This window comes from Amphibalanus amphitrite, unplaced genomic scaffold (genome assembly GCF_019059575.1).
Source record: "Amphibalanus amphitrite isolate SeventyFive unplaced genomic scaffold, NRLGWU_Aamphi_draft 000872F_arrow, whole genome shotgun sequence".
NCBI classification, from domain to species: Eukaryota; Metazoa; Arthropoda; class Thecostraca; order Balanomorpha; family Balanidae; genus Amphibalanus; species Amphibalanus amphitrite.
The window spans coordinates 284,692-309,765 of NW_024882366.1; the positions used below are offsets into that span (position 1 = coordinate 284,692).

At 52.2% G+C, this 25,074-nt stretch overlaps 2 protein-coding genes across 2 annotated transcripts; one reads left to right on the forward strand and one right to left on the reverse strand.

The window, feature by feature from the left end:
- Window positions 1-528: 528 nt before the first annotated feature.
- On the reverse strand, window positions 529-21,043 carry LOC122367479 (extensin-like). The gene is made up of 7 exons (XM_043340585.1): window positions 20,835-21,043; window positions 20,397-20,509; window positions 5,757-5,910; window positions 3,821-4,297; window positions 3,432-3,506; window positions 2,822-3,046; window positions 529-2,352 (listed from the first exon to the last, which is right to left on the reverse strand). The coding sequence occupies exons 2-7, from the start codon at window positions 20,483-20,485 to the stop codon at window positions 2,224-2,226; spliced, it is 1,149 nt and encodes a 382-aa protein (XP_043196520.1). The 5' UTR covers window positions 20,486-20,509; window positions 20,835-21,043; the 3' UTR covers window positions 529-2,223.
- A 1,903-nt stretch (window positions 21,044-22,946) lies between these two features.
- LOC122367478 lies at window positions 22,947-23,414 on the forward strand (the record flags this gene model as incomplete). The annotated part of the gene is made up of 1 exon (XM_043340584.1): window positions 22,947-23,414. A coding segment is annotated over exon 1 (468 nt), but the record flags the coding sequence as incomplete, so codon positions are not given.
- Between the last annotated feature and the right edge of the window lie 1,660 nt (window positions 23,415-25,074).

Below are 25,074 nucleotides of genomic sequence, written 5' to 3' on the forward strand. Positions count from 1 at the left end.
TGTCTCCCCCTAATTCCTATCATCCTTCCGGCTCTGCAATGGTCTTGTCAGACCGAAAGGGCCTAACCCAACAAAACAAAACAAACAAGCCCTCCTTGGCTTTGTAGGGGCTAGAGCTACCAATGGAACAGCGAAGCAATCTTCGAGGAGTTTAGAGGTGTTAGGAAGTGCGACTGGAACAGACCCTATGTTACCTCAACCCAAGGCTATCCTCAACCCCATCTGATCCTCAATCACTCCGTAGTATCTCGATGAGTTCATCTTGGCAGTGACTAGGACGGGGCGGAACAACTCCTTAGGAAAGTAACCCTTATCCCCATGTACACACGTGGACATGATTGAAACTACGACCCATTTAGCTTGTTCATACACTGTCCAGCATTGAAGGACTTTGGAATTTCGTATGGAACATGACTACTATCATGCAGCAAACGATCTTGAGTGTTTTCATACATCCATTTTTTTCAGCCGATCTGCAGCTGTCCCGCAAAGGCCCACGAGAAGACCTCTGGCGAATAACAAAGGACATTCAGAGCGAAAACGGACATATATTTAGAACTCACAAAGTTAAAGATATGGTAAGGACAACAAAAATAAAACGAAAACGGGCGATAAACATGTCGATCTAGCATGGCCCACGCCGAAAACTACAGCGATCCTATCACAACATGGCTGGCTGACCGCTGACGGTGGCACAATCCTAGTCACGTCTCCCACCTACTCAATGTCACGGCGTCTCCACCCGCACATTCCCTCACTTATGGCGACAGGTGTCCCTGGAAGAGTAGAAGGGCTACATGCTAGACCGAGGGAGAGACCCACCAAACTGTAACCAGCCATCGTGTCATTCCCATCTGCCGTAATCTCTCAGCGCTGGAGGGGCATCACATCTTAACCATCTACAGACGTGCGTTCTCCATTTTCGGGCACATGCTAAGGCACACGTTTCCACACCGACGGCGCGAGTTCCGGCCGACATTTCCCGTCGGCCGTCGCTCTCCTGAACGACATGCAAAGGCCATGTGTAGCAGGTTCCTCGGTTTCTGTGCTATGGGGACACCACAGGCGCCATCCCGGGCACAACAAAACAGCGCCCTCTTCCAACAACCGAGTCGAGCACAGGCATCGACAGCGCACAGCGCACATCACTGCAGCATTCGAGCGGGGCACGGAACCACAGGCGTCTGTCAACTCACGAAACGTAGCATCTGCCCCAACTTTCGGTTTCCGAGCTGGCACTCAGTGGAACCGCCAAACTAATCGTGACAGTCTGTGTCAGCCCGTCAACGGCGGCAATGACGGACGGAACAGACATCGTTACAGTTCCTTAGAAGAATAATACAGCATCACGAGGTATCATCACCAATGCCGCTTCCATTTGTATAATCGCGAATAATCACATAAATAGGCGACACCTGCGATACAAAGCCAGGCGGCAAAGGCAGCTCAGTGTCGCTCCCTTTCCTGGATATGATTCAGTCCAGTCGGAAGCGGACCGCTAGCTCCGTACAACCACAGGCTCATTCACACACTATCAGGCACGCCCGTTACATATCCGGTGTGAAAGTGGTTACAGACATTTGTGCACGAAGAGGTTTAGACCGGACGATGAGTGACACTTTTTGGGTGTGTTACACTATTCATCGCCAGTTAATCCCTACATAGTAGACGTGAAGGACAGAGTTGACAGCGTGAGAAGGCACTCATTCATGCATTTACAGGCACAGGAAGCAGCTAGACTCGCAGTTGCGCCCTCGACATTGTAACAGTCATACATTTCAACTCAGGATAACGCACTACGCAACAGCTCAGCGGTCGGCGCAGTTACCATCGAATGCCAGTGGGCCAATACTTTCCGGTCACCTCAATGTGCCTATAGAACGTTACTTTCATCACCATAACCACTGCGACCTTTGATCACAGCGACGACTGCAAAGCAGGCCCCTCGATCCTCCCTGGACGGACACCACATAGTGGTGCACCGTCTAACGATCCAGTTCAACAATCCAGTCCAACAACATATTAATTTTTCACCTCCCAATGCAAACATCCCAAAAACGATGCGTTCTTCACAAAAACAACCTCACGCTCAGTACGAGCGGTTTCGCAGTCTCACAGGATCCATCCATTCACACTCACACCACACGATACAGGCCCCGCCGCTTTACTAGATCCATAATTCACACGAAGCCGAGCGTTTCACACCAATCCCGCCCAGTCCCATCACAACAGGGGCAGTTGATCTGGCTGTACATCCACAAAGGCCAGTGGAAACTGACCGCTGCGGCCGGCCACGGTGCCGTAGCCCCACTCGTCGTTTAACCGACCCTGGACCTGCACCCGCTCACCGGCCTGTGGGGACAGAGACGGACGAAAGGTCAGTGGGGAGCGGCACTGGTCGGGTGTGGGAGCTCTCAGGGACACAGGTGTGCAGAATGTGCATATGAAGGGTGGGCCTCATCGGGAGATTAACGTTCATTCGGGTGGCGGAAGTCGCTATTGCAGGTGAGCGAAAACCAGCTGTAGGAGCAAAACTAGCGACACAAGCGACACAACCGTTTAACTGCATTTTATACTTCCGGGCCACTTATACCCCACTTATACAGTACCTAATACTTTAAACTGACCCACCATTCTTCCGCCTTTACCGGCGAAAGAAGTTAAATACCATTGAACCACCCGTTATTAATGGCTCGTACCATTGAAAACCCGCTAAAACTTGATCCACCAACAAGGCTACCTTTCTCGGTCCGACGGAATGGACCAACTGACAACTCCCGCCTTCACAGAAGGACCCGGAACCAACAGCCCCTCAACTCACCGTGAGTGCCAGATCGGAGGCCTCCTGCGGACTGAAGTCGTACAGCACCAGGGCGCCCTCTCCGTGTCCCGGCTCCGGCGCGGCCTGCGGCTCCGGCTCCGGCTCCCCCAGCAGTGGGACCAGAATCTGCACGTACGCCTCGGGGAAGATGCCCTGTCGCGAGCCGCACCGGCCGCGCAGCCACTCGGCGTTCACACGCTCCACCAGATGGATCGTATCGTCGGCCTGGGGGCAGTGGAGATGCGGGGTTAGATGAACACAGAGACATGGTAGAGCAAAGTTATAACACGGAAACTAAACAGAATGGAGGTCGCACAGTGTCATGACAACCTGCAGAGGTCACATACATTATATAATGATACATGGTATGTCGTCGATGCCGGCAGAAAAGAATGCTCCCTTTGCCGGCAACGATGAGTGCGAAGTCGTTCGGTAAATTGGCGTGACAAGTCCAGAAATAGAAATTAATTTCAAACATTGACCATGGCTGGATCGATCAAGGCAGCCAACCCACACCCTTCAATCGCTTCACAAACACGAGGGCGACAGAGCGTAATAACATCACCGCGTGTTGACCCGATGATTGCCCGCGTCACTCTGCCCAACTCACGTGGAAGCTGAGGTCACCCGCCTCGCTCGACTGGAAGTCGTACAGGGCCACCGCCCGAGCCGGCTCCGTGGCAGACTGGGAACGGAGAACGGGAGGGTCAGAATGAAAAGGGCAGGGGTGGGGAGAAGTGATAATGGCCACGGTTTGAGTATCAGCCACAAAACGAGGCAAATCCTATCCATGAACCCTCGAAGGTTGTGAATGATGAAACGAAACGGGCGACGTGACCGGTTTAGCTCCCCTATACAGATGCAAGTCTTTATAATACACTCAAAACACTTCACTTGTTTTAACTTTGGCCCTTCATCATTTGAAATCCGGTTGAGTATCGACATTCCTAGCCACTTTGTCTAAATGACGTGAATCTCCACTTCCCTAGCAGCACGTACCGCGCTGGATCCGGGCCGCGGCGGCGGCGGGGGCGGCTTTACGGCCGGGGTCGCCGACATCCATCCAATGGTCGGTGGCGGCGGCGGCGGACACGATGGCATCGGCGGCGACGCATCCCTCTCGTCAGACGGTGCCGGGGTCGGGGGCGTGGAGCTGGGGCGCACCCGGCGCGTTGAGCTCTTGGCCGGTCTGATCACGGTGACGGCGGGCAGTGGAGCGGCCGCCGCCGCCGGGGCTGGAGCCGGGGCGGGGGACGGGGCGACGCGCCGGGCCGGCGGAGGTGAGTCCCAGGTGAGCGGTACAGCCGGCACGGGAGCCGCCGGCGCCGGCGCGTCGAAGTCGATGAGGTCACCACCGAGGGGTGGCGCCGAGGGAGCGGTGTTACGCTCGCCGCCGAACCCGAAGCCGGCTAGTACGGCCGCGTCCTCTCGCAGCACCTGTTCGTAGGTGGGCGGAGTGTCGCGCCGACTGAACTCCTGTGGACGGAAGGAGACACAGGGGTCAGTCGTGACTCGGGAGGTCATCGGTGTGGGGAACGGAGCCGGCAGCGGGGCAGTCAGAGGTGGTGACCATCCATATCCGAGTGTAGACGGGACACAAACAAAAACAAAGCAAAGACAGTGTGGGGAACGGAGCCGACAGCGGGACAGTCAAAGGTGATGACAACCCATATCAGAGTGTAGACGGGACACGAACAAAAACAAAGCAAAGACATGAGTATGAACGACAAGTGGCAGCCCAATTTCAGATCCCTCAAAGTCATTTGTCATTAATACAAATTTATGCAACAAATCTATCTTTTTCTACACTGAACTTGTGCTAAGACTGATAAAACAACGGCAGTTGGCAACAAAAGCAGTATTGCGTGAAGCTTACACCAAACTTTGTGCAGCTGTCACAGCTGTCGGGCCAGATATGAGATAACGCACAAACAATGTGACATTTCGTTGGAGGACACGCCTTGTGCGTTCGCCTTGCAAATGAGGTCTAAGCCACGCGCGGTCGCTCAAAATGTTACATTATAGAACAATGGCATAAGCTTGCTACAAAAGTTTAAAACGAATCAATTCACGCACGCCAATTCAGTACTGCCATGGATGCACCACGCGACACGACCACAAATCCTTTCCTTTCCTGTGAGGCCGTGCAACGGTGTCGCTACATTCAAAGAACTCGAGGGAACGGAAGACTCCGTTAGAGCCGTACCAGGCTACGATGTCTACCAGGCTCGTATGCCCCGTACCTAGAGTTCTGTTATTGGTACTGAGCTTCTACAGCATCTGGTGATAGATGCGATCACCGCTCCAACCGTTACAACATGATGACTGGCAGAGATTCCAACTCGTCAGCAACACGGTCCATGTGCACCAGGGCCGAGTGACGACTGACAGGCCTGCCCTGAGGCGGGCCATGCAACGTCCCTCCCCCATGCCCGGCTACCCCGCGGGAAACGTGCCAAACTCGTCTCTATTATTAGCGCTAAGTGACGCAAATCACGGGCTTCCTACGGCCGGCCACGGCGCCTGTTTCGTGCTGCATTCACGGAGCTGGATCGTGTCGGATGGGACACGACACGGGACAAACCGTGACGACAGTTCACGGAACCCGGCGTACACCAAACAAGTCACGTTGTCAGTGAGCCTGGCTGTAAGCTTCCTTACAACTAGCCTGATACCGGTACCGGTGCCATAAACACAGAGCAGCGGCTCACCACCACCGCCACCGCAGTGTTACGTGCCGCTAACCCCAGGTCACAGAGGTCAACCTAGTCCGGTGTGCCGACCTAGAGCCACCGCTTCTCGAACCCAATCCCATACCGGAACCAATCCGTGCCCAGCGCCCCAGACGTCTCCATTGACCGTCCGGGCGACAAGCCCGGCGTATTGAACCGTCCGCTCCCCTCCGTTACATGACTGCAGCTCGATATCCGCTTACCTGGAATTTGGGCGGGGGCGGCCGGGGCGGTGGCTTCTTCTTGGGCGGCGGCCGGACACCGGCGCGGCGCGGCGCCGGCGGCTGAGCGGGGGCGGGGCCGCGGGCGGGACGGGCCGGGGCCGCCCGTGGACCCACCGCGTCCAGCACCGACCGCCTGCGGCGAGGAGAGAGAGGGTCAGACCGAGAACAAAGGCTGGGAGAGACGGGAGGCAGAGCTTCAGACACGGCGGAATGACTGAGTGCTGGTGAAGCATTTGCAACAGTACAGTGCACCGCAGCTCTCCATACACCTGAAATCCACACAAGATAGCCTCAACGAGGCACCAACCATTTACCATGACAGAATGAAAAATGTGTCGCTGCAAGTGCAAACAAGCAAGTCATACCCCGGTAAATATAGGGGACACGGCCGCACACAGGGCACTGACCAAGCTCAGAACAATGGGCGCGCCCAGCACACCACTCACGAAACACGGACCGGACATGTTGCGGCTCTGGTATGGTATCTCCAGGGAAAGTATGCATTAATTTTCCTGCTGCAACTAGGACACTGTTTCCACGGCTATAGCATAATGCGCGAAACCACGCATAAACGATCATTCGTCGTGTCCAGCATTAAAAAAAGAAGACGAAAATAAGTTTCCATTATCGAACCGAGCTGTAGACGAATCCACATCTCATATTGAACTTTGGCAGCTCTCCCATCAGCACGAGCCCACCGCACTCGAAGCGGACACAGCCCGGCAACAGACATGTCAAATACTCAGTTCCTCGAGTAGCAACAAAGTAGTGATTGCCATAGGCATTCGCCACAAGGCACGTCTGGTTTACTGCCATTGGCGCACGAAATCTTCATAACTACGCTCAGTTCAGAACATTCTACAGAACCCGGAGGTAATGTATGATCAAGGGGTGATGCATTTCAGACTTTGATCTTGAGATCAAAGTGAAGGTGAAACAAAACTTGAAGTCATCCAACTGACTGGAATAACTTAGTAGTTAGTACAAATGCATGCCATGTCACATCTTTGTTGCCAAGTGCTATGATGACCTAAACGTCCCTCTAAAGGTGGATCTACTGTGAAGCTGCTTAGTCACTATGATTAGAGTCCATTCGAGCCTTTCAGCGACACCATATGGCGTCTACCTCACAACGAACTCCCGTCCGCGTCCTTGAACGCGCCGAGCCAGCGCCAACAAGAGCCGCGCTTCCTTTGAACAAAAACTGTTCGTCACACCCTAAACACAAACCGCTCCGGGCCTAACCGTCAGTGTCAGCACTAGCAGGCAGCAGCGAGCCTCCCCGGGGGAGAGAATCCAACTTGTACCGACGTCACCGAACTACATCCCATTCGTGGAACCAGCTTCTGAACATCCAGCAGACGCTGGTTTGGATACACGAACCCGTCACAGGCTAGCACGGCTGGCTCCGGGCCTGCCCGCGCGGGGCGCAACACTCGTCACACGCGTCATAGGGTCGATATGCAGAATCGGTAAACTATTTATATACACTGTGCGGTAAACAATCACGCTGGGAATTCTCGATGACGCGCGGCTGTCAGGAAGCAGGAAGAGGCCTCACGGGTGAGGAGGATATGGTCAGGCGTGGGTACTGTGTCTGACACTGAGGAAGCAAGACATACCACCATCTCACAACAACGCTCCTCATGGAACGATGATAGCGAATGAGCGTGGTTTATCATATGCCCACTTAACGGGAAAATGTTAAGAGCGGGATCAGGAGTTACCTGTGTACTGATAGCAGCGCGTTACGCAGAGGGGTGATTCACACCCTGGGTACCTTGCATGCGGGAAGATGGCATTTAGCAATCTCGGTGCCCGAGACGGCATTCTGTTATGTGAAATCGATGATAAAATTAACTACTAAATAGACACCGAGGAATCTTATTCAAAAGTTCCAAAACAAGTTAATTTTCATTTACGCTCCAAGCGACGTTCAGGGTTCAAATTCAGTGTAACGCAGTGTTATGCAAAGTTTAAACTGTGAACTCCTCAGCTCGGGTAACTAGTATCCGGACGTTCAACTAAGCCTTTCAGGCACAACAGCAATCATATAGCATTACAATAATGTGCGCAGTGGGCGATAGACATTGGAAACGTGTTATTTACCATGCAATGCATCCCCTAAATCCTTTTACGAATCCCTAATAAAACGACAACCCAGATGCAGCCTTTCGCTGCCGACGAGTGGCGCGTCCTTCCTACCGTCCCCCGATCCACCGAGGCCACCGCTGATAGTGGCATCAACAGGTGCTGTGACTCACAGAGCTATCAACTGTGCAAACAGTTGCACATTGCGCACTGCTGATACCACTGGGAATGGCCGCATCTTCCCAACAGTGCTCAGTGTCGCGAGATTTAAACTCGAGTGCCGGCATTTTGGAAAACAATATAACAGCAGATGCCGCACTGACCCACTGAGAAAGTGCCAAGTGCAACTTCCGCCACAAATATCCAGGCGCTACCCGAATTTTCCACAACTTCTGCATTCAAAGCAGCTTGCCAGCCATCTCTGCGAGTCGCGCCAAAATTTCCCCTCCCCACTACGCCGCAGACGGGTCGAACGCTCACCCCGCGGTGACATTTCCCCTCCCCTCCCCACTGCTCTGACAGTTCTGACCGACAAGCGACCACGACCTCAACTCCTCTGTTTAATGTTTATCCCGCAGCGACCACGCCCGTCGGCCGTACCATCCACGGCCTGAGACGGGTGCGATCTGCACGGCTCCACCAGTCCTATCTGTGATGAGCTAGTGTTGTGACAGGATACATTACACACGGCCGAGCACCGGGTCAGACCATCACGAGCACTCTGCGTGGCCGGACGGGGCAGCGCACCGGACTGTGGACCCGCCGTGTGTGTTATGCTGTCGGTGTGAACACAGTGTGGTGTGAATACGTCGTACACAGGCGACGCTACCGTCCAGCAAGCCTGGAAGTTGGTACCTATCTCGCTGTACCCAGGCACCGGGTGGCCCAAACCGGCGGTACCACGCGGCACAAAGGACAGGGACGGGCGGGGGCGGCGGCGGACGGGGGCGGGGGCGGGGGCGGGGGCGGATCTCCCATCCGGTGGGCGGACACATGAGCTGACCGTGACGCCAGTGAAGCCGTCAATGACGACCCCGGTCGGCACAAGTCAGTGCCAGGGGCGGGGGCGGGGGGGAGGGGAGGAACACGCCGGTTATCAAACTGCGCAGCGGCGCCGCGCGCCAGCTCCGGTCCTCTCGGGATGGCCCGGGCTTAGCCGCGGGTTATCGTAGTAGATCAGAGGGCCAAGATAGCGGGCACCGACGACGTGTCATGTCAGGCGACGGCAACACTAAAGTAACAAATACCGACCGTCGCTAGCAACATATCGCCACTTATGGACAGATTACGACAGTGGAAAGTTCCTCAATCTCGTCTACAACGAAAATAGGCATCGCGAAGGGCATTCTCAATTGTCATAACAATTGGCTACCCTTGGATGCACGTCATGTTCCATGAATTGCGACGCCACAGTTATGAAAAAGAAGCCACTGAAAATATTTACAAACTCAACAATGATGGTGACACGCCAGAGCGTATACTGTATCCTGGAGGCAATTTCGGTCATTTCGACTCAGTGGTTTGGTACTCAGTCAGTACTCACATGTTATGATGCTCGAATCTGGTTATTGGGAAATATTGCATCACGATGCATAGCATTACACGCAGTCTCTAGCTCGCAGAGCTCAAACGCAACCTGACCAACGCAAATGCAGGCGCCACCTGGGGCATAACACCACAGAGATTTCGCAACACCGCACGTCAACACCTCGCTGCATACTCGAATGGAACTGTGAGCAGGCCCACCCCGGTATATAAAGAACCCACATTATACGTGCACCGTGGCGCCAACCTAGGCACAGGAGAGCACCGTCAGCTGACAGAGACACTCAGCTGACGGCCCAGCAACAGGTGGCACGTCACAATGGCCGTGACGTCAATAGGTAGGCGCGCATCAGCATGCCACTGCGGCGCATTGAGAGTAGTGCTGAGGACTCGAGGTGGACGGTCTGAGACTACTTCCACGGTTCGAGACCATTCACTACTTGGACGGTCTGAAACCGTTGATATTTGATTACTTAGACGATTTGACACTCTACTGCAGTGATGGGTGAAAGAACGACCGTTGAGAGTCGAGCTGTTGCAGCGATGATGACAAACACTGCAGAACTGCCACAACGAAAACGGTAGCAGCGCAGGAGACGACACACTGACCGTTAGTCCGACGGTCTGCGCGACCTTGAGTGGACCACTAACGACCACTTTCAAACACTGATCGCCTGGCCGTGCCATATCACGCGGACAGAAAAGCCGTGTACACCAACACGAGAACGTTATGCAATGCTCCTGACCGACACAGGACGAGTTCACGAATTAGGATGCCCTTATGGGGCATGTTTGATATTTTTACGTCACCAATCCCGGAAATCCCAGCCAGACCCCGTCACGACAGCCAGCTTCGCTGCGTAATAAGGAGGCGTAGTCATCACGGGAATTTACTTGTTATTGAGTGGACTGGCAAGTGGCAAATGTTAAGCACTTGCAGATAGTTAAAACAAGGCATGCGTTTGAGTGTTTGAGCTTAGTCTTGCAAGCAGACAGCAACTATTATCATTGATTAGACCTTATCAGATATCATAGTATGCCACGAGTACAAGACTTTCAGGAGTCACTTCAGCATCCCTCAACAGTCAGCATTCCAATCATAATGCGCAATACGCATGGGTCCAACACGACCTCCATCCTCCCCCCCCCCCCCGCCTCCCCCATGCTAACATAACAAAGCCAATTCGAGGAACGCCCCCTCGCGTTCATAGCCCATCTGGCATAGAAGACCCGCACCATTCCGGGATGGCACGGCATTTCCATTGAGTGTGTATTACACAATTCACGTAACACAGTCCCACCGGTGAGGGGGCGTGACGTGCCACCCGTGTCACTGCGTCAAGTGACGCCCGCCATCACTGCGTTACACGGGCCAGCGGACGTCACAGCGCACGAAATTAGAGGCGCCGCGTGCGACGCAGCCGACGTCCGGCCTCGGCACCGCCCCCGGCGACCCCCTGATCCACCCCCTGACCTCCCCGGCGCAGCGGCGGCCAGGCTGAGTGGCACATCCTAGCTGTGCTGGAGAATGTCATGGGAGCGGTACAGCGACGCACAACGCTTCGCCAGCATGTGAGCAGGGTTCTAATCTGGATAATGGAGCGCCCATGTTGGACAAACCAGGGCTAAGTAACGAGGAGGCTTCATGGCGCGGCCGAGGACTGACGAAAAATTCGGCCTTCATGCCGTGCTGTCATGAGTGATATAGGATGGCGCTGCCGTCATTGGTAGATAACATGGGTTTTGGTTTTCCCAATAAGACAACATGGTGGTAGGAAAGGGTGATTGTTATGAATATGTAGACAAACCACACACGAGTTCTGAGATATATGCAAAAATGACCCTTCAAATGACAAGCGAAACGAAAACGTGCTACTCGTCAGCGATGTTGCATCTGAGCGGGTTAACGCCACAAGCTGAGCGTCACACCAGATCAGTAGCGGCGGAACACCCTCAATTAAGGGGGGCACTGCCGACTTTTGGTCCCATTCTTTCCATGCAACGCCCATAGGGCTAATGTTAAAATGCCAAAATCAAAGGGGGGCACGGTGCCCCGGTGCCCTCCCCGTTCCGCCGCCTATGCACCAGATCCCAAGTTTCTTCAGGCAGTGGGTATCCCATGTTCGTAGGTCATTAGAAAGTTGAATGAAGATTCATTCAGTACGCGTCAATTCCTTATCAAACTGTGGATATTTCGTACATTCACATCTACAGAGCAAAAATTCATCTGAAAACATGCTCCTCAAAAAGACAGCCCCATCCGGCCAAGAGCTTCGCAGCCCGTTTCCGGTCAAGATTCCGTTTCCGGTGATGGACAGCTGCAGACGTGTGTCTGACCGGAAGGTGCCGAGACAGAGTGGCGGAGGAAGGCGGAGAGAGGACGGGAGGCGGAAAGGAGGCCGGCCACCTGACCGGGAGCGAGTTCCGGTCCGCGCCTGACCCCGGTCCCGGTCCCGGTCTGACCCGTGACCGGCACTGCCGACCAGTTCTTCATCGACACGCGAACGGAAACGGCGACCACAGGATAGCAACGCGCCAATCGTTAGAAATTATGTGTACGGTAAAGAAATGGGCAGTCAAGAAATGAATATACGGTCATGCAGATGCGGCTAACAAAATCAATACAGGTGTAATAATACGGACGTCGGACAAGTAACTTTGATATGTAACTAAATGCGGCCTGGATGTCATAATGCCATTCAACATCATCTTTAAAAAATCAATAAAAGATACAGCTTGAAAAAGCCCAAGGAATGACTTCTGTTCCTAACGTCGCTATCTACCATGGCCAGCCACCGAGCCGTCTCGGTGGCTCGGCAGATCTTTCCGGCCTCTGACTCAGACGGGCCTCACTCGGCCGCGTTATCTCCACACCCATCTCGCGAGTCCTGCATCGCGACTGGGCAGCGGTGCCACCCAGTGAAAGCGGGCCTCTCCTGCCGGCCGACTCAGCCGTGCTGGCCGCGCCGTGTCGAGCAGAACGGATTACGCCCGTGCGCGGCCACCTCGGTCCGGTCTTGACCGTAGTAAAAAACTACCTACAGCCATCAACAGAGATTGGCCCATTTAAACGACATCAGCAGCCCTGCAGAGACTCGGTCGTTTAGGCTCAATCAGTACTGACCCACAATAACTTCTCGTCGGTAACTCGTTCAAGGCGTTACCGGTCGACTTCCTTCCGCCAATAGCTCTCGCCCACACGGCACTAGCTCAGCGGCAGCCTTGACAGAGGCGGCTCGTCCACCTTGGCCTTCCGTGCCGCAGCCCGGCGGTGCGGTGCCGGCCGGTGTTTCCCGGTTGAACAGTCGACACTCCGACTGACAGTGGTCAGTGCGGTAGAACAGGGAGTATCACCCAGCCACGAGCGGGTGTGAACTGGTGCGCGCAGCCGCCCGCGGTGAGCGATGCGCGGCCAGGCGCGGCATACCAGGCCACGCCGCCGCCGTGTGGAGGCGCTCAGTCGTCACCGTTACATCACCTCTGATTCCGCCACCGCCACAAACCGCAGCCATCGCCGACAGTGGGTCGCGGCGGCCGGTGACGCGGGGCGGGCAAAGCGCTGCGATCCGACCGCGCGCCGCCGAGAGACAGCCACTTCAGGACCTCACGTGACTTATCCCGAACATTCAGGGACGCAGTCACGGTCACCACGGAATGGAAAGCGGCGCATAAGCGCTCCTAGCATCCAGTGATTGAATGAAAAGGGAGCCATCGCCCGAATCGTGTGACAGTCGAGTGTCCCGGAAAGCCTTCACACACGATGATCAGCTGACTGCCAAATAGAGGACGGAGCGGTATAAACCGGCGCGTGACAGGCACCCAGGGTCCCCGGCCCACCTCACTGTTACCAAGTGCACCTTGGCTCACTGCCAATGCCGTGTCCTACTGAATTTACACGTAGACTGCCTGCAAACATTTCGGTGAAACCTAGAGTTTGTTTTGCCAAGTATTTTCAAGATGTGTTTCATAGGATTCAAACTCCAATTCAAAGTGCAATTTCATTCAAAACACAAGGTGAAATCATCTATGAAATAAGCACCTTCTCTGAATAAGTTCATCGGCTTCTTTGATGTTTTGCCTCCATTGTCATCAGAAACTGCCGAAAGCGCAGGTACCTTCGTGATATTATTGCGCGAGCACGCTGACGGAAAGAAACGGCGCATCAAACATACAGTCGTGTTTAGTACAAGCCCACGCTGTGTTAGCACGCATCGTCAAAAATCGGTGAGCCGTTGGCACACGCGTTCACCTCACCAGGCCATTCTGTACAGATGGGATAAATAGCATTGTGAGAGCCATTTGTTCCGAATTCAGATAACTTAAATTTGCTTATTGGGGTTTCGCGCGTCACCTAAGACTACCATTCTGTGTCCTGATGTTATTTCACCAAAAAACGGGCTCATCACGGGGACAAGGAAGGGACTAGCCGTCTAAAAAAGAACAACACAACAAAACTAAGGAAAGGCAAATCACCGGAAAGCCAACAAAGTCAAATCAAAAGTATGAATACGGCCACCGGCAGGGCCCATGGTTACTCTCAAAACGAGCAAAGATCGCCTCAATAGCCAGCAAGAACACCGATCCACACCGAATACCTCACAGTGAGAGAAACCTTGACAGATCACCACGTCACACAGTGAGAGCAATCTATACAAATCCTCCCACAGTGAGAGGCACCTAAACGTATTATCCCACTGTGAGAGGATTCAGCTGGCACCATCCCACGCAGCCAGCTGATCGGCCCGTGCCTGGTCTCCGGCGCTACCTCTATCGACAGACCATCTCCAAGAGCACCTCAGCAGGGATTCCGCAGAGACACCGGGACCTCCTAACCCACGTGACCATACAAGTCCTACGAGTTACGACGCATACTCAAATCCGATCATACGACTCATATCCGAGCACGTGATCCTCACATCTTAGCAACCCCACTAACATCGTCGCACCACGTGACGCACCACGTGACTGCCTCCCTCCCACATCGCACCACCGTCGTCCCCCACCAAGGAGACACGGAGACACACCGACCAACAGAGACCGATCGTCGTGCGGCGCGACAGAGGCTGCGTAAGGAGTAAGGACGGCCTGTCGCAACAGCTCTGCTCGCCTCGACTCTGCTCGACTCGGAGCGTTGCAACAGCAGTCGGTGTGTGTAGCAGCGCGCTGTGTAACGACTAACGACACTGGGCTGCGAGCAGTTCATTGTGACCCTGAGACGATTCAGCCGTGAACGGCGACCACGGAGTCGAGTTAGATTAGTAGTCGTAACGTAACGGCTTGAAAATCTCCGACCGAGATAGCAAGATTAGTGGCTAAAGAGGGGCTAAATCAACACAATGACGTGATGAAAAAGATGGTAGGTATTTAGCATTGAGTCCAGCTTATGACTCATTACTTCCCGCCAATAACAAGGGGTTTTCCTCATCTGTCTCGTCATTCCTCGCGCACTCGATAGTTCACTGGTCCACATTGTTCTATGATCTCAGCCGCACGCCAAGGCCTCACAAACTTATGATATTCACCGCGCTTCGGTACATTGCGAAACAAGAACACTTTGTCACCCGGGCGATACGACCACTCGTTCATTCTGCGCTCATACAAAGCTTTGTTGCGGTCATGGGACAGCTGATCGCGCTTAACCACATCCTTAAAAGTAAGTCGGAGTGTCTCTCTCAAATCGTCTATGTACTGGGGGAAGGTTGGGGCCCGATCCACAACCGGCCGATCACCCAGCGAGGCTTCCGCCGGCAGGCGGGGCTCTCGCCCAAACATCAAGGCGAACGGAGAGTATCCCGTGCTGTCGTGCACCTGACTCCGGTAGGCGAGCATGAGCATCGGAAGATGCTTATCCCACTCCGTGTGCTGCTCAACAAACTTAGCCAGCATGTTCAAAATGGTGCGATTGGCTCGCTCAGTCATCCCGTTACCCATAGGGTGATAACTGGATGTCTGAGACTGCTGAATGCCGAGCAGTTCGCTCACAGCTTTCATCACCGCACCGACAAAGTTCCGACCTTGGTCCGAGTGCACACGTTTCATGACGCCAAAACGAGAAATAAACTCATTTACAAGAACATTCGCAATCGTAGTAGCCTTTTCATCCGCGAGGGGATACGCTTCAACCCAGCGTGTGAAGTGATCAGTGATCACTAGCAGGTGTTTGTAGCCTCGAGCGGTTTCCGGCAGGTTGGTCACAAGGTCCATGGACACCAGCTCCATCGGCTCGGACGCAGACAACTGCCCCATACTCGCACATGGGCGGGGAGTCGAAGAGTTTCGCGAGGCACAGCGGCGGCACTGTTCGCAAAACTCAGTCACCGTACGCTCCAGGAGCGGCCACCAAAACCTGAGTCGCGCAACTTTCGCCAGCTTTGAAGCGTTAAAGTGCCCACCCGACGGACCATCATGAAGCGACCCCAGCACCACAGGCACGAGCTGGGGTGGGACTACCAGCTGCAGCTGGTCGTGCCCCCTCGGCCCAGCCCGGAACACTCTGTACAGAACATTATCAATCAAACGCAGACGTGACCACTGCCTCCAGTACGGCAGAGCGCCCTTTGACACGGAGGACTGGGAGGGCCGCTGTGTGCTCCCAGCAAGCTGCCTCTTCACCTCCGCCATGGCGGGGTCTGAGTTCTGCGCCGAACACATGAAATCAGAAGGCCACATGGACTGAACGTGGCGAACTGCGACGGGAGGCGACTGAAAATCCATTGTGTCTGTCTGTGTAGACACCTCCTGCGTGGGATCCGGCCTCCGACTGAGCGCATCCGGAGCCTCATGTAGCCTACCTGGCCGATGAACAATCTCAAACTGAAACTCGCCCAAAATCTCCAGCCACCGCGCCAGAAGCCCGTCAGGGTTTCTGAAATTCACAAGCCACTGCAGAGCGGCATGGTCTGTGCGGAGCGTGAACTTACGACCCAAAAGGTAATGTCGGAACTGCTGCACAAACGTCACAGCTGCGAGTAGCTCCTTTTTAGTGACTGAATATTGCCGCTGGGATTTAGACAGGCTTTTACTCCCCCTCGTTGACCAATTCATTCCGCGAGCCGGTCAGGGTGGTGGGCAGCGGAAGATCCCCTGGAAGGCGAATCCCCCATCGTCGCTGAAACGTCTGCGAAAGGAGGCTTGGGAAAAATACAAAAGCCTTAGGTCAGAACATGGTAGGAAGTCGCATCTGACCACCCTGGCGCTGGAAGGTTTTCAGCAGGCCAACTCGCAACTTAGATCATTTGCCGCATCATCGCAAATTGAGTACGAGAAATCACTCATAGCAAGGTCTAGAGATAATCCCAAGCTGCTACACTCTTACATTAGACACAAGAAGCAGCTTCGCTCTTCAGTTGGTCCTCTTCGTCTTGACCCTGATACCATATCTGACGACCCCAAGGAGATGGCTGACTGCTTTTTGGATGTGTTTACTGGCATACACGCTACGACGATTCCAGATAAACCAGCTGCTCACCAGCGAAGTGATACTGTCATGGCTGACATTGACATTAGCCTAATTGACGTACATTCTACACTCAGTAACCTTGATCCGAACTCAGCAATGGGCCAGGACGGCTTGCACCCAGCCCTGCTTAAGGCATGTGCTGCAACTTTATGCACACCACTTCTCATGATTTACAGGCAGTCTCTTCTGGAGGGAGCGCTGCCCTCGGCGTGGAAATCTTCGCTCGTCGTACCGATATTTAAGAAGGGTTCTCGTAACGACCCAATGAACTACAGACCAGTATCGCTCACGTCTGTATCTTGCAAAAGTCTTGAAAGGATAATTTCCAAAGAGCTCTACGCATTCTTCATTGCAAATCAGATCCTCAGTGACGAACAGTTCGGCTTTCGTCCAGGACGATCCACGGAAGACCAGCTACTCCTGACCTACGATGAGGTAACTGTAGCCTTGGATCTGGGTCATCCCGTTGATCTAGTCCTGTTCGACTTTTCAAAGGCTTTTGATGTGGTGCGCCATACCATTCTGCTAGAAAAACTCCGGTTAGTCGGTGTCCAAGGGCGACTTATCACATGGCTGACAGATTTCTTGGTGGGGCGTACGATGCAGGTTCTTGTTAAGGGCACCACGAGCTCAGCTGCGGAGGTTCGGAGTGGCGTTCCTCAATGATCGGTTTTAGGACCCATTCTCTTTCTGGTTTACATCAACCACATTGCGTCCAGTTTGTCGTGCAGTTATAAGATCTTTGCTGACGATCTTAAAGTATTTATCAAATTAGACAACGATAAACACAACACTAGTGAAGAGGCACTACAAAAGGATATAGACTTGCTCCACTCTACGGCAGAGTCTTGGGGTCTCAGCATGAACCTCAGGAAGTGTGCCGTCATACGATTTAGGCGACGATTCCATGACTTCGAGCCCGGGGCATACACACTGGCTGGTGACACAATTCCCTGCGTTACGTCATGTAGTGGCCTGGGTGTTATCATCGACAACGAGATGAAATTCCATGAACACTGTGCCAGCATAGCAGCGAAGGCTGGAGGAGTTGCTCACAATTTCTTGAAATCGACCAGGTGTCGCTCGCCTGACTTTATGACTCATATACTGAAATCTCACATTCGCCCCATTCTCGAGTACGCGTCACCGATCTGGAACAGTGGCTATGTACAGGATCTCAAAAGATTAGAGTCTGTTCAAAGGCTCTGGACTCGCAATGTGATTGGGCTCCGCAATATGGAATATGGTGATCGCCTAAAGGAACTTGACCTATTCTCTGTGAAGGGACGCCTCCTTCGAGCCGATATTATCAAATGCTGGAAGATTTTTCACGGCCACAGTCAGATATCCCCGGAGATCCTCTGGGATCTGGAGGCCGACAACAGAACGCGCGGGCATAGTAGAAAGATAAAAACGTGTCGGAGTCTCATAGATGCAAGGTCACGGTTTTTCACCCACAGAGTCGTGCGCGATTGGAATGCCCTCCCAGATTGGCTGGTGAACGAGGAGTCCCTGGTGCAGTTTAAAAAGGGACTGAAAGCCGCACTGGGAAGTAGATTGTTCGAACACACAGGATAAGAGAAGGCAAACGATTCACATCTCATCCTTCATCCCCCCCCCCCAGGTAAGCGCCCCACCCTTCCCAAGTTGGGGCGGGGTTATACGCGCCTGGGCTACCTATCATATTCCGCCCTTACCCCCTAGGTAGCTGCTGCCCGCCCTTCTCGAGCTGGACCGGGTGGACTAACCTAGGCTACCTATCCTGACCTTTCCTTCCGAGAACGTATCACATTTCGGTACCCTCTTTTCTCACTTACATAATTGATCATCTTGTCTAGGATTCTGGCACTTAAAACACGCACCAGTTTTCTTTTTTCAGTGTTTTACCAAATGCAGACGCACCATTCCAATTCCTTGCCTGAGGTCCAGCCATCTGCCCACCCAAGGAATTGGCGCGTCTCTGCACGCAATAGGTTTCCACTCCTTCCTTTACGAGCCGAGGTTGTGGAAACCTAACAGGTGAGTAACAGGTGAGTTTTACTGTCAAATGCCACTGCCCGCTCACCCTGTCCATCCCTCTGCAGCAGAACCGCGCCCATCTTTGACCCTGAACAATCCACGTCTAGTACGAATTCGCTCGCTCCCGGGGAAAAGTCAGGGTATTTCAGAACCGGAGCCGTGCACAGCGCCGCCTTTAGCGAGTCAAAAGCCATCTGAGCCTCCGCATCCCAATGGAAGTCTACGTCTTTCCTGGTGAGGTGATGCAGCGGAGCCGCGATAGCAGCAAAATCTTTGATGTACCGTTTAAAGTACGTTGCCAATCCCAAGAACTGTGACAATGCCTTCTCATTCATAGGCACCGGCCAATCCTTCACTTTGTCTACCTTTCCTGGATCGGGACTGACCCCATCAGACGACACCACGTGACCCAGGTAAGTGATCTCTGATTGAAAGAATTTGCACTTTGAGAGGTTGAGAGTCAAATTCGCAGCCGACAGACGACGGAACATCTTCTCAAGACGTGAAAGATGCGTGTCAAAATCGCCATAGAAAACCAAAATGTCATCAAAGTAGCTCACTGCATCAGTGGGAGCCAAATCACCCAATACAAGACTCAACAGTCTGGCGAACGAACTCGGGGCACCCACCAACAATCACTTTTTCATGGCTGGAAGCCCCAAGCTGGTAGTCTGTACTGTACTTTTTCGGCCACCTTCGCAGCCAGTCTCAAATGAAACGTAAACAGACTCAAAGAGCTGGCACATCTTTCTAACTCAACTATCAACGACACGCAAACCAATCACCTCCGAGAGGGACAAATAAACGGTCCGGCCGCCGCTATCTGCGCTCAGACCGGGGGTGACAGTATCTGACTTATGTAACTGTCAAGGCCAGGAGTGTGTTTATCCGACCAACACCAGCGCAGTCATAGGACACTGCACGGCAGCGTCACCTCACCCTTCGGACCGAAAAACGGACGGAAAAGATGGAAAAAGTAATCGCAAAGCATGACCGTAGGATGAAGCTACGTAATGTGTTGGAAGCTGAAGAAAAGCAGCTACATATTCTGCACGATTTTCATGCAAAGTATTGTTATGCCAGAAATTATGGAAATGCAAACACACGTACATTGCACATATGAACAAAATTCGTGGAAACACCATTTGTGCTGTCCTGGGAGCACACTTGACTTATGATAGTATAACAAAAGCACATGAAACTTGGGGCTAGGACTTGTTTCAAGAATATGAAATAGTGAGTACAAGTTCAGAAAAATCTCCTCTCTGGCCAAGTTGTCGCCTCAGTGGTAGTCCATTCGGACAGTTGGTTCAATGTGTTCAGGTTTCAATTCCATGGAGCTGTCACAGTGCCTCAACACAATGTTAAACTTGCCCTGAGCCTGACCAGCCCATGTCATCAATCACAAGTCACAGTGACATAAATTGGAGCACCCTCTTCAAACACCACAGGCCTATATCACACAGATCACAGTTCACAGAATACCAGACCCCGCAGACACTTACTTTATGCTGGGTTCTGAAGCGCTGGCACGGATGATGGTGGCAGGGCGACCACCAGGCGGTGGAGGTGCAGCGCGAACTGGTTCTCGCATCTTGCCAGATAACTGGGTGCTGTGCTGCAATCAGAGTTGTGAGTGTGCATTCAGCATTTAGTGAGTTAAAATTTCAAAAAAGCAAATTAGATTATATCATAGGATCCAGATCTAAGCCAGTACCAGTACCCAAGTCTCAATCATGAGAGCAAGTAGGTAATTTGAATCTCAATCTGAATCCAAAAACCACATCTGAAACTTCAGAATAAAACAAGATTGAATGACATACGATACATTACCAGGAAATACAGGCAGTACATGATATAAAGCCAATGAAATCAAGAGCCCATGGGTCCTGAACCCTGACTTTTAGGAGCACAGAATTTGACAAAAAGAATTGCAAGCTTACCTAGCACTGAGTCAGAGTTGGTCAGGTGGTTTCGATCTGAGCCACAGAAAAGATGTGCCTTCCTCTAATTACTTAAACTACTGAACAGAAACACTAGCTATGCTACAAGAAAAAAAAAATGGCAGGACAGCACAACGCCAACCCACTCAGACTCCAAGCTCAAATGCGAATCTCCAGGTCCAGTTCCGTTTGTTTTGAGGTTTTGACCTATTTACTCCAGATGGCAGCACGCTCCAAGAGACATGATCAGCTGATTGGAATAAAAACAACGAATATTTTGATTTCTTTTTATTTCATATATCAATTTCTTTTTTGAATATATTTCAGGGAATAGAATACATAATACTAATGATTTTGTTATAATTATCGGGACATCTATCACAAAACTAGGCATTAACTGCGCATCAAAGACAATTGCAGCGCCGCGATGTTGCGGGAGCTGAGCAAGGTGATGGATTATGAAGAATTTCATTGCTTGAGGCAAAGGAGCCGGAAGTGATCCGGCATTCCCCGAGCTCTTCCGGTTGGTGGGGTGGTGTGGTACTGGATTTTATTTGTCAATTTTTGCTGATCTGTGGGGATTTTAATATTCCACAGATCAACTGGGCACTCAACTTTTGTGCAGCACCAGAATCCCATTACGCTCACAAGTTTCTTGTCTCCATTCATGATTGTCTACTATTCCAGCATGTTTTGGCACCCACTAGGTACAGAGAAGGGGAGTCGCCTAGCCTGCTAGACCTCCTATTCACTAACGAGGAGGGGATGCCGTCTAGCCTCGAGTACTTACCAGGTCTGGGTAAGAGTGACCACATAGTAATGAGATTCAATCTCAAGTGCTACAGTACCTGTTCCGAGCATGTACAGGAAAGGCTAAACTTTCACAGAGCCAACTTTGGACAACTCCAGGAGATGATAGCTGAGGCAAACTGGGAATGTCTGGCTTCACTGGACATTGAGGCAGGGTACCAGTATTTTAGGAATTCTCTGACCTCTTTTGTTACTGCCACTGTACCCACTGCTAGAAGTTCCAAATCGAGGAAAAATATCTACATGACGAGCCATGCCCTTAGGTTGAGGAAAGAAAAACACAGTCTTTGGCGCACATACACGTCCACTAAGGATCCATTGGACTTGGCTAGATTTAGAGTCTGCAGAAATAAGCTTCGAGTCCTCACACGCAAACTCCGTAGAGACTTCGAAACTCAATTGGCTACCGATTTGAAAGAGAATCCGAAGGCCTTCTGGAGGTATACTAACTCGAGACTAAAAACAAAGACAGGTATAGGGGATCTTCGAAATGGCTCAGGAGATCTGATGAGTGATGATAAGGCGAAGGCTGACATTCTAAATGCGCAGTTTGGCAGTGTTTTTACACAAGAACGGCTCGCAGACATTCCAACCCTTGCCAGCGCCAGCACTACTCCAGAGGTAACCGATATCCGAATCACACCGGAGGCCATTGAACAAAAGTTACAGGCCCTCAACCCATCCAGTGCTCCTGGACCAGATAACATACACCCAAAGGTGTTACGGGAGGCACGCCGCGCTCTGAGCCGACCTCTTTCGCTACTTTTCCGGAGATCTCTGGACTTGGGCATGGTTCCTCGGGACTGGACACTGGGGAGGATAGTACCTATATTTAAGAAAGGGAACAGACAGGACCCTGGCAACTATCGGCCGGTCAGCCTTACCTCTGTTGTCTGTAAAATACTGGAATCCCTCATCAGAGACACAATCTATCAGCACTTCTCAGAGAACCACCTGTGGGCAGATTGCCAGCATGGCTTCCGGCCAAAGCGCTCCTGCAGCACCCAGCTGGTCAAAGTGCTTGATGACTGGAGCAGGGCCCTAGAGAATCATAAGCCTGTCGATGTAATGTACCTGGACTTCCAGAAGGCTTTCGACTCCGTTCCTCACCAACGACTCCTCTATAAACTCAGGAGTCACGGGGTGAGCGGCAAGCTGATCACATGGATCGGGGCTTTCCTGAGAGCCAGGAGACAGCAGGTAGTGATTAATGGTCAGTCATCTGACTGGTCGGAGGTGGTCAGCGGGGTACCCCAAGGCTCGGTCCTGGGTCCACTACTGTTCTTGATTTTCATTAATGACATGCCTGAGGTTGTTGGTTCCTCGCTGACGATGTTCGCGGACGACACCAAGCTGTACTCCACGGTAGCCTCTACTCTCGCTGCGTCTAGCCTCCAGTCTGACCTCGAGGCTCTGGTCAACTGGGCGGACGCCTGGCAACTCCCCTTCAATGAGGCGAAGTGTAAGGTCATGCACCTCGGACGAAACAACCCAGCAAAGCAGTATGTGATGAGAGACTCTGAGATGAGCGTCGTGCGGGTGGAGAAGGATCTGGGCGTGCAAGTCGATGACGAGCTGAAGTTCAGACAACATGCTTCAGCAGCCGTAGCCAAGGCCAACCAGATTCTCGCTGTGATTCGTCGCTCATTCGTGCTGATAAACGAGTGCACGCTGCCGCTGCTTTACAAGTCCCTGGTGCGCCCTCACCTCGAGTACGGCAACCTCGTGTGGGGCCCTTTCAACAGGGCGGACCAGAAGCTGGTGGAGAGGGTACAGCGCAGAGCTACGCGCATGGTGGCTAACCTTCGCCACCTGCCCTACCAAGAGAGACTCAGGGCTCTGAAACTTCCATCGCTGTACTACCGACGCAAACGGGGCGACATGATATTCACCTACCAGATGTTCCATGGAGGGGTTGATGTTGAAGTCACGGATCTCTTCTGCCCCGCCACGGGTGCCGTTACACGAGGTCACCCACACAAGCTCCGCAAGCCAGAGGCGGTCAGCAGACTGAGGAGAGCTGCATTCGCAGTCAGGGCCGTGAACGACTGGAACGGCCTACCTGCTCAAGTGGTCAGTGCCCCCACCGTGGACTCGTTCAAGGCGAGACTCGATGCCCACTGGGGCCATCACTGGTATCATATACCAGACACGGATTAACAAATGGCAAAAGGGACAGGAGCTCGGTTAGAACGGGACCTCCAGGCCGAGTTGGCCTTTATTATGCCCGAACACCGTAAGGTAAGGTAAGGTATTTTTACATAAGCCAGCGATTCTGGATACATCCGTGTGTTAGAGCATAGTTCGACTGTATTCGATGACCGATAATTGTTGAATCAGGAGGATGCCCACATTTTGATTTCAGTTTGGCATCTGAAATCCGTTTGAACCAGTTTCTTGATGGCGATGGTATTAGGTTATTAGTAACCTATATATCTCGATATAACTTGTTTTTTTTTTCATACATATGTGTAACAACATTTTCAAGAGATTTTTTAATGTCCTTGCACACAATATTTTTACCTGGATTTCCGTTCCATGTGTATTCTAGACTCACTGGACTGGACTGGAAAAACCTGCTATGCCAAATATGTCCAGTGTGGTAGCAGGAATGTGCTGAAAGGTCAGACATTTCGTTTTTTGTATTGTCATTGTCTGTGAGAAAAACGAAATGTGCTGAAAATTTTGAAGCACAGTAGTCACCAATTTTTTCAGTGCATGGCAGCCACCTAATTTTTCCAAGCACATTGGTCAATCTAGCCAAGATCATATTAGCTGTAATCTAGCACCATCTAGCATCTAGCATCTGTGAATCTGCTGCTGGCAGTCAGACGTTCGGCTGGCTCTGGCAGTGGGGATTTGTCCATGTCTGTCTACCAGCAGTGGATTTGAGCCGATACTGCAGATAGTTGAATGTTGGTGGTGCAGTGGAGATGGTCATGGTCATGGTAATGCCCTAGATGGTGAAGCTGTAGAAATTCAAGACATCCCAACACATCATTGCTTATTTTTGTGCCCCGAAACCTACCATGGGCTATGGGGAATGATTTGTCTGGTTAGTATAGCATTGGTCGGGAGGTGTGCACATGTGCTTTATGTAAAAGTTGCTTAGTTTTGGCACAAATAAACATCCAACTTTTGGCACAAATCATACTGATATTTCAACTCAAAATGACTTGCTCTAAATTACAAACTATTAGGGCCTCACGGGCATCCAGGGTAGTATAAGGGTGTTTTCCAGTCTGGTCATGGTGTGAATTGCAGCTTAGCAGTTTGAGGGATAGACGGTTGATGATGTTCATTTTTTGCTTTGATGATGATGCAGCTGAATAAGTCAAGTGTCAGATATGCATCACAGCTTATCTATGTTGTATGATATCTACAAAAAACTCAATTTAAACAAGCATCTGTCAGACTGTTGTCCCAGACT

Excerpts from the sequence above, each read along its gene's own strand:
- LOC122367479 (XM_043340585.1), bottom strand. The coding sequence starts at position 20,485 with ATGCGAGAACCAGTTCGCGCTGCACCTCCACCGCCTGGTGGTCGCCCT. Across the intron at positions 3,507-3,820 it reads CGCGGCCCGGATCCAGCGCG|TCTGCCACGGAGCCGGCTCG; the intron begins GTACGTGCTGCT and ends CTCCGTTCCCAG. Across the intron at positions 2,353-2,821 it reads CCTCCGATCTGGCACTCACG|GCCGGTGAGCGGGTGCAGGT; the intron begins GTGAGTTGAGGG and ends CTGTCCCCACAG.